This window comes from Cyprinodon variegatus, unplaced genomic scaffold (genome assembly GCF_000732505.1).
Source record: "Cyprinodon variegatus isolate N-32 unplaced genomic scaffold, C_variegatus-1.0 Scaffold374, whole genome shotgun sequence".
Taxonomy (NCBI): Eukaryota; Metazoa; Chordata; class Actinopteri; order Cyprinodontiformes; family Cyprinodontidae; genus Cyprinodon; species Cyprinodon variegatus.
Window position 1 is genome coordinate 311973 of NW_015150827.1, and position 9824 is coordinate 321796.

Sequence of the window (9824 nt, forward strand, 5' to 3'; positions counted from 1 at the left end):
ATATATATATTTACCTAAGCCTAAATGTCATATCTTGGTCTTATCTTATCACTTTCTTCAATGCTTCCTCTCTATAAAAGATGTTTTTTGTCACGTTACATAAAGTAATGCACTACTTCTGTTTTTCTAGCACCTAAATACCAGAAATTAATTGTACTGTTTTAACACAAGAAAATCTGAAAATGTTTAAGGGGTGTATAAACTTTTAAGAGGCCCACCATGTCTTTTTTGTGTGCATCAGTTAAAGTGTGTCATGTTTTTTCATCAGCTCCTTGTCTACCTGCTAACATCACGGCAAAGGTAAGCTGTGAGTCTGATAGCGATGCCATCGTGTCCTGGAGTTCTCCGACCATATTGTCGCCCATCAGCACACAAACAAACATTTCGGTCATGACCATTGTTGGAGGAAGCCCTCAAACTCTGTGCACCACCCAGCACAGCTACTGTAACCTAACAGGTCTAAGCTGTGGGGAGACCCACAACCTCAGCCTCACCGCCACCAATGAGCAATGCAGCCTCACAGCCCAGACGCACATCAGCGTCACCACCCGTAAGTTTTAATGGATAATCATGGCAGCAATCAGGTTGTTTCTCCACAGTGTTGCTGCAATCTTTTACTACCTTTTCTAGGCCCCTGCAGACCTCCACCTGTGTATGTCAGCCTGCTGTGTGGCACAAACACTGCTGCCATATCCTGGGATGTGAAACCAGAAGTTGAACTGTACACAGCAACCGCCATTAAATCATCAGGAGGGGAATTGAAAACATGCAACTCCTCATCGTTTTCCTGCCAGATCACTGGTCTGGTCTGTGGAGAAATTTATAATTTTACGGTGGCAGCATACAGTGATGGTTGCTGGAGCCCATGCAGTAGCCCTATTGTCGTCCAAACAGGTACCTGAGATGATGAAATACTTTGTTTATGCATATTGTTATTAAGTTGCTATTTTATACCTGGGAACAGGATGTTGTTCTTTGATTTAATAGAAAAAAACTTAGATCTTTAGTGGACTATATGAGGTTGAAAGAAATCCTTAACTGTAAAAGTAAATCATGCTGAGAGAAACACCCCCAGATTTGAACCTAACCCTAACCTAACCCTAACCCTAAATAGCTGGGAATGCTTAAAGTGCCTAAACTGTTACTGAATACACCTACAGCCAAAACTGCCACAACAGATAATGGTTTTAAATCCAAGAGGCGTGCTGTGCCGCAGAATGAAAGAGACTGCTGGCATTACAGGAAAGTTTCATTACTGTGTGAATCCACTGGAAGTGCAGGATTAACTGACCAGTTGTGAAAGACTTTAATAAAGTTTTCATTATTTTATAAAAGAACAAAATTACCACTTAGTTATCCAGATTTAGTTTAGTCTAAAATTGTATTGCGCTGATATTTTTTTCTGGAAAGCATTAAAGCTAATGATCAAGAATGTTTATCTTTATCCCAAATTTAATTAAACATTTCTATATTTTTGATTCTCTTAGGCCGCTTTAAGCTTTCCATCGTATCTAATGACTAAGATGTCAGGGGCTTTTGCATCTTGAACTGGTGCATGTGCAAAAACTGGCACACTGTTATTCTGCTCTTCCCGCATTTGTTGCGTTTTTTTTCTTTTATATGCTGAAATCTGTGGTGAATTTCAAAATAGCAGGAAGTTTTTTTTTTTACAATGAAATTTGGATCAAAAAGAACATAAGTTTGATGCTTCATGTCATATAAAAGATGAATGAAAATCCAGAACATTGCCGCATCTTTTATCACAGTAGCTTTATTTCTCCCTGTAGGATTCAATCTTTTATATGAAGTCAGAATTCTGTCAAAAGGAGGAACAAGTGATAAATACTGCTATTAAGAGTTTTATTAAAAGCATACCAACATACAGAGAAGGATGATGCATTCATGCTTATGATAAATTGGGGGCCTTATGGTATTAAATCTGCTCGCATATTAGGTTCAAAACACATGCAGAGGGTAGTTAAATTGTGCCCATTATGAGTATTTATTACATGAGTGCATTTTGGCAGAATTCTGACTTTATACTTTATTATCAATACTTTCATTTAATGGGAAAATCTCATGTAAGGAAATAATTATTTTCAATGTGTTTGCTTATAAAATTAGTTTTAAATTAATGGTCAGATTCAATAGTCCTTATTAGAGAATAATATAGCTGGAGTATTTTTAAACTCATTCTGTAGATTTCCTTAATTTGAAATTAATATAAATATGACACGATAAAGAGCCTTATTCTAGAAGCTTTTTAAAATAGGAGAGACAAAAGAAACATGGAATCTAAGGAAGACAGATGTTTGTGTTCTTTCCTGAAGCACGAAGTGGCTGCTAGAACATGGCGACCTTTCTAATTTTGCACTTATCCACAGATAATTTTAAGCACTTAAGCAACATGATAAGAAATAAAGGAAAACCTGCACTCAAAGTTAAATTTATAACTTTGCAATGTTAACCTTATCTCTACTAGCAGACTGCTGTGGTATCATACTAACTATCTTCCCACTTCTCATTCTTTCACCTATCAGAGCCTTGCCAACCTGTGAATGTCTCTGCTCAGACGCTCTGTGAGAGCGAGGAGGTGCAGCTCTCCTGGGATCACACAGGCAGCCCTGACAATTTTTCAGTCATAATGATGGGGAGTCTTGGGTACATGGAAGTCTTCAACACCACCCAAACCTTTTATTCAGCCCCTGTATCCTGTGGACAGAGCTATAATCTCACTGTCCGAGCACGGGGCAGCCATTGTGACAGCATGCCAAGCAATCCTGTTTTCTTCAAAACGGGTATTTCCTTTATGTTTTCCAAATTCTCATTTTCACTTTGTGTTGTTTTGTTTTGATCATGTTTCTGAAAGCAGGAGAAAAATGGAGCATTGTTCATTTTCATAGGGAAGAAGGCCTGTATTCAATAGATATGAACCTTTGTATTGTACCATTAAACTCAAGTTGTTTCTAATATTTGAAAAGGAAATGTGAAAACTTTTTGATCCATTTATTAACAGTCTTGAGTTGGGGGTATTTATTTTTAAAATGCAGCTTTAATTTTCTGATCTTTCTGTGAAAAACCTTTGCAGTTTTAACAAATGTTGTTTTATTTAGTATTTTTTGGACCAATCTTGTATGCTTTGGAGCTGTGAATAAGGAAAACAAATTGTGTGCATACAAAATGCATTTTTAACAATGATATCCTTTCATTAGTATGTAGAAAAGTGATTACCCCATCATCTGTTTGCAGGTCCATGCATTCCCAGGGAGGTGGCGACCTCTGCGCAGTGTGACTTTAACATGGGGTCTGTCAGCTGGGGCCCCAGCGACGGTGCAGAGTCATATGTTGCTACAGCAACAGGTGTGGATGGCCACACTCACCTGTGCCTCACCAACACCACTTCCTGCACGTGGACCGACCTGCACTGCGGGGAGTGGTACACGGTGGAAGTGAGAGCACAGGCTGACAACTGCACCAGCTCTCCAAGCAACTCCTCTGTCATCTACATGAGTACGTTACAGAGAATTTCAACATTTAGAATACTTCTGCATCATGTTAAAACATTTATATCCATGCCGTAAAAGTTTAAAAACAATCCACTGGACTTGGACTTGGTTTCCAAGGTTTGAAGACGTTTCGCTTTTCCTCCAGGAAGCTTTCTCAATTCAAATGTCTGGATCTGCAGTGAGTTTGAAGCTTTATATAGACAAGGCCTTGTATTGCATGGAAACATGCACATTGAAACCGACGAGTGGGTCGTTTGGTTCCACACAGAAGAGCGGCCTCCTCTGGACAAGACTCTGCAGTACATCTACACCTTGTGGACAAAGGACATTTTTTTAAGGACCAGAATGTTCACATTCTGGATAAAGAAAATAGGTGGTTTGAGAGGGGCGTGAAGGAAGCCATCTATGTTAAGAGAGAAAAAACAATTTTAAACGGAGGTTGTGGACTCAGATTCCAGCTTCCAAAAACTTACAATTCAGTTACAGAGATGATCCCTTCAAGGTATCACCGCAACCCCCACCCCATCATAGAGGAACAAAGTACCTCCTCTCATCAGCCAGGTGAACAATCCCTCCGTTAACGACCGACCCTTGACAATCATAGACAGGTTTCAGATATGACAGGCTAACAATGGAACCAAACGACCTGCTCGAAGGTTTCAATGTGCATGTTTCCAAGCAATACAAGGCCTTGTCTATAAAAAGCTTCAAACTCACTGCGGATCCAGATATTTGAATTGAGAAAGCTTCCTGGAGGGGAAGCGAAATGTCTTCAAACCTTGGAAACCAAGTCCAGTGGACTTTTACGGGATGACTATGATCTGGGTGACTAAGAATCTTCATCAGCATTCATATCCATGAAACAAACAGCCCTGTTATTTGTGGTAAATATAAACTCTTGTTGTGATTAAAATGTCCCTTCTGGACTTTTCCAGATTCCTGCAGGCCTGAGAATGTGACTGCCGCTGTGAACTGTGACCAAAAGGCTGTTTCTCTGGACTGGGACATCAGTGACAGAACAGGGGTCTTCATGGTTTCAGCTGAGGGAGGAGGCAGAGTGATCAGCCTGAGCACCAACAGCACCTCAGCCCGTTTCTCTGATCTTATATGTGGTCAAAACTACAGCCTCACAGTCACCCCTTACAACCAGCACTGTACTGACAACACCAGTGTGTCCACTTCTGTCCTAACCTGTGCGTACCAATCGGATACGACCATTAGGGGCTAACGATTGTGGGATTGGCTTCTGAAATTCAGAGGCAAAGAGCTTGAAGTTTAAAATACACTTCATTGTTGTTTTTAGGGCCTTGCATGCCAGTGGGGATCTCCACCTCCCAGGATTGTATTTCTGGCATCGTGGAGATAACCTGGGATTCTTCCAATGGCTCAGATTACTACACGGCCAACATGCAGACGGACACAGGCATCTCAGAAAAGTGCATGTCAGAATCCAATTCATGCAGCGTTATGGCCCTAACATGTGGGCACAACTACTCTGTGTCAGTCACAGCTTCCAACCAGCAGTGTAACATCACCTCTGAAGAAACTACAAGTCTGCAGTCAGGTCAGCATTACTACTACATCTACTAATAGTTTGAATGCAGCCTTAGGGGAAATTTATTTATTTTTTAAAACTTATTTCTGTTATTTGACTTGATCTGAAGAGGTTGTTCTTGTTTTTATCTCCTCCTATTTTGGCTCTTTGTAATTTAGTTTTATTCTCCGCAGTTTTACTAAATGTTAATCTGGGAGGAGTTATTATGAAAACAACCGTTAATTAGCATCTAAAAGCGAAATTAAGTAATAAGATCAATGAATGTAACAGCAAAAAAAGATAAATGAATTGGGCCATTATAATAAATAATTGTACTCAATAATTTATACAGTGCAGTAAATACAAAGCCAGTTTTCTTAGGTGGAAAAAATGACAAACCAATATATAAAAAAGTATTTGCTCTGCACTAAACAGCTGATTATAATTATGAAGCTGATTATGTTCGCCTTGGTGAGAGCAGTGATCATCAAAGGAGTTTGCGGATTTAAAAGGTTTGAAAGCCAGCTGGTTTCATTAATGCATAAATCCTAATTTGAAAACTTATTTAACCTATTTTTGATATAGAACATTATCTAAATTGTGAAAAAAGAATAAATCTGTAAGGGGTCAATTTTTTCCATTGTTTTTCATTTTTTTCGCCACCATATTAAGTCCAAGAAAATGTTATAAAACAGGATATCTTCAATAGATATCCATGTTAAGTATCAATCACGACTCTTGTAATTTTACAAAGCTTAAAAAATATAAAAAGCCCTTGAATCATTTACATATTATATAGGATCAAGAAAAATCTATTTTATTTCTATAGTGTTTAGTTCTGGAGCCTAAGATATCTCTACACCTAGGCTTATTTTTTTTTCACAGATTAACTGTTTTGGTTTGGATCATTATCGTGCAGAACAATCCAAAGATAACATAACCATCACTAGATTTTGCTTTAAATTTCCTCATGATTTAAAAAGTCCATTGAGCCACGACAAAAAACGTTCCCAGACCTTTAGTAGAGAAACAGGCCCTTAGCATCATAAATCCTCCGCTGTACCTAACAGTGAAAAGCAGTTGCTGGTTTGAAGTGTCTTTGTTTCACATCGTACCCAGCTGGATTATTGGTCAGTCCTACTAAAAGCAAACCATTCCAGTTAAAGTCCAATGTAGCAGCAGACTTGAATTAATATAAAAGTCTTTAAAACAAAAAACCAACATGTAAATATCATGTAGGGATATTGTGGAGACAGTTATTTTTTTAACTCAATTTTATGGATTATCTAAACTATAGTGATATTGGGTTGCAAGCATGCGTCCCACCAGCGACTTTGTGCATTTTCTATTAACGTTGGACCTTTCCAATGTACTCAAATTGAAAATTAGATTTTTTTTTATTTATTTTTATTTTTATTTATTTTTTTTCCGTCTAAAAATATTCAAAGGCTATAAAAGATCAATTTAATTTAAAGCTTTTTATACATCTTAACCAATGGCGCTAATAAATGTGAAGAATGCTCTAAGTTATTCAATTATTGCTTTATTTTCTATCTACTAGCTTCATTGTTTGAAATGATACTGTCTTGTTTCTGTTAGTGCCATGCATTCCCACTAATGTCTCTGTGAAAATGGATTGCTCCAACAACACGGCTGCTGTGTCCTGGTCTCCCAGTCAAGGGGACCTAAAGCACTCAGTGATGGTCAACAGTAGCAGCAGTGACAACAGCTGTTTGGCCTCTGATCTAAGCTGCATCACATGTGGTGCAAACTACACCATTCAGGTGGTGGCGATGGATGACCAATGCTCCAGTCATCCCAGCCTGCCTGTGCTTTTTCAGTCAGGTAAAAGCAGAAGCTCAGAGACGACTGTTTCCATGATGGATGTGTTTCTAAGCTGATTGTGTATTCTCAGGCCCCTGCCCTCCCCACAACTTGAACACCCAGCTCAGCTGTCTGTCCAATGACCTGACTGTTACCTGGGATGCTGTTAGAGATGCCGATCACTTCTTGGTTTCCTTAACTTCTGCCAGTGGAGGAAGCAGTGAAATATGCAACACTACGAACACTGCTTGTTCTACCGGCAGCTTAACATGTGGTGATACGTACACTGTTCAAGTGATCTCTGTGAGAGGCGACTGTAAAAGTGAGCTCAACTCGACGCACAGCGTCCAGTCAGGTATGAAAAATAGGAAAAATAACTATTCCCATTAAAATCCCTCCATCCACTCACTGATCCTTACAGCTCTGCTGGCCTCTTCTCAGCTCCCTGCCAGCCTGAAGGCATCAGAGGTCACCTGGACTGTGTGACCAACTCTGCCTGGATATCCTGGAACGCCTCCCCTGGGGCGGAGAGCTACACTGTCTTAGCTGTTGGAGGAGATAGCCACACAGCCAACTGCACCACTTCCACCAATACAACATGTGAGGTGGAAAACCTGGCCTGTGGTGTTTCATACAATTTCACGGTTACAGCTAAAAACAGCCAGTGTGAGGGTCCACCAAGTGCCTCCATCACTTTACAGACAGGTAACCTATTGTTCTGCAGTTTGCAGTTTGTGACATAAACATTATGAGTTTAAATGCATTTTGCTGGGATTTGATGTGATGAATCAACACAAAATATTGTGTAGTTGTGAAGTATAATTTGATGTAACATTTTATACATAAAAGAAATCCGAAAACTCTGATGATTAGTCAGTGATTTGTAGACAGCTGATTTACTGTAGCTACACTTCTCATGGGGAATGTTTCCACCAGCTTTAGACACCAGCTGTGTGTTTACATTAGTTGCCATGCAGCAAGATGAACCACGTATTCCCAAGACATGTGTAGGCTCTAACAGATTGCCTGTCAGTATTGCTCTTTATTTAGCTTAATCAGCCTTTCCAACAACTGTGATCAGCTTCCAGGCATCTGCAGAAGCATAACCACAGCATTATTCGGCCACCACCATGCCTCAATATGTAAGTTGTATTTACTAAAAAGGCAGCTTATGTAGCAAAAAGGACCTGAGTTTAAATGGAAGAAGGGCTTTTATGGATGACAGCTTTATATTGTTATTTTTACAAGTTACACTTGGCTATGAATGAGTGCATGATTGTATATCAGGAAATGGATGGATGGATTTAAGGATCCATCTAATGATTCTTTAAATAACTGATTAATCTTATGGCTGTTTTATTGGTTAGGTCATTGATAATCAGACAGCAAGGGGTGCTTACTAGGAGATGTTTAACAGAATATGAGTCAAGACAAGCTTAAAGCATGCTACTAAAGGAGTTCTGAATGAAGTGTTTTCTTTTTAATTGTTAAAAGTAGATATTTTTTTTATAGTTTTTGGCCTCATTACTGCTCTGTGTGGGTTGTTCTTTCAGCAAATGGTCTGTTTTAGTTTTTGTACTCTGGGTAATGATCTTTAATTAGCTGACTATTTGATCTATAAACTGTTAATCACTAATAATCTGATTAATTACTACAGTCCATAGTGGATTTTATTTAGATGAATCAGATTAAACAGATTAAATACGGATGCAGACCACCCTTTTCAGATTTTAATTTGTAAATATTTTTTTAAAGCATTCATAGAATCCCTCCATTTCAGTTTCTTGCAGAACCACCACATAGAATCCCAGTGAAATGCAATTAGTCTGCTTTAATGTAAAACAGTTCAAGATGCAAAAATACTTCTGCAAGCCTCTGTGTATACCATTCCTGCTGCAGTAAAGTAACTGGAATGTCCCTGGTCTTTCAGCCCCCTGCTCTCTGTCTGCTATCACCGTCTTCACTCAGTGCCATAATTCCTCCATCTTGGTTGAGTGGGGGCGTATGGGCGACGGCACTGAAAACACCATATACACTGCCACAGCAAAGGCCAGTGACCAAACCTACCTGCACTGCAACAGCACCGGCAGCAGCTGCTACCTCCTGGAAGCACAGTGTGGTCTCCACTACACCATCATTGTCACGGCCTCTTCAGACCAATGCAGCTCTTTGAGGAGTCCACCCTACAGAATTAGCATGGGTATAGTTTGTTATTCCTCATAATAATGTATAGAGAAAAAAACAACACTATTAGTTGCATCATAGAGCTTGCATCAACCAGCTTCAGCAAGCTGAGTCAAATTCAAGTTCCTCCGAGTTATGCTTTAGATGTTTTTGTTTTTCTGCTGGTGGACCTAATCTCTGGTTTTAATATCATTGACAATCATTGAACTCAACAGGCAGAAATCTCCGGTGGCTTTATCCAGTTTAGACTTATTTTCTGTCACCTTTGAGCTCATCACAGACCAGGACCAGAGTAGCTCAGCAGGTATTTGAGGTCCTGTCATCAGAGCCTCCTGTCTGTAGAATCCAGGGATAGATGTTTGCAGCTCTCAGATATCTGGACTAGGAGGTTTTGTTTAAATAGTAGCCAAGGCTTATCTTGCTTTTGGTTAAATATGAGGGTTATCTTTGCTTAAAATTTTTATTTTTATCTTTTTTTTTTCTGTTGCTTGGATTTAAATATTTCTAGACATTTTTGAAAATAAACTTGCTGTTATCTATATAATCCAGTAAATCAGTTGCAATGACTTAAGTGAGGAGTCAAAGTTAAGAAGGTTTCATACACTTAGTTAGCCATTATTGTTGTTATGGTATAGCTTTGAAAAGAATTATCCATTGAGTTGAGGTGTAAAATTCTGAACTTCCAATGAGCTGCAGACAGAGTCCCTACATACCTTATACCTTGCAGAGAATATGCTGGATAAACAGGAAGAATAATTTAAATCCAGCTTTATTAC

The 9824-nt window shown here is 39.1% G+C and overlaps 1 protein-coding gene across 1 annotated transcript in view; it reads left to right on the forward strand.

Annotated features, from left to right (window-relative positions):
• LOC107092315 overlaps positions 1-9824 on the forward strand; it is a 34675-nt gene that overhangs the window by 19305 nt on the left and 5546 nt on the right. Inside the window, exons 31-40 of the mRNA XM_015386700.1 lie at positions 269-550; positions 631-894; positions 2541-2798; positions 3250-3510; positions 4442-4699; positions 4810-5070; positions 6640-6885; positions 6956-7219; positions 7306-7569; positions 8795-9064. Coding sequence (XP_015242186.1) covers positions 269-550; positions 631-894; positions 2541-2798; positions 3250-3510; positions 4442-4699; positions 4810-5070; positions 6640-6885; positions 6956-7219; positions 7306-7569; positions 8795-9064 — 2628 coding nt within the window. The remainder of the gene's footprint in view (positions 1-268; positions 551-630; positions 895-2540; positions 2799-3249; positions 3511-4441; positions 4700-4809; positions 5071-6639; positions 6886-6955; positions 7220-7305; positions 7570-8794; positions 9065-9824) is intronic.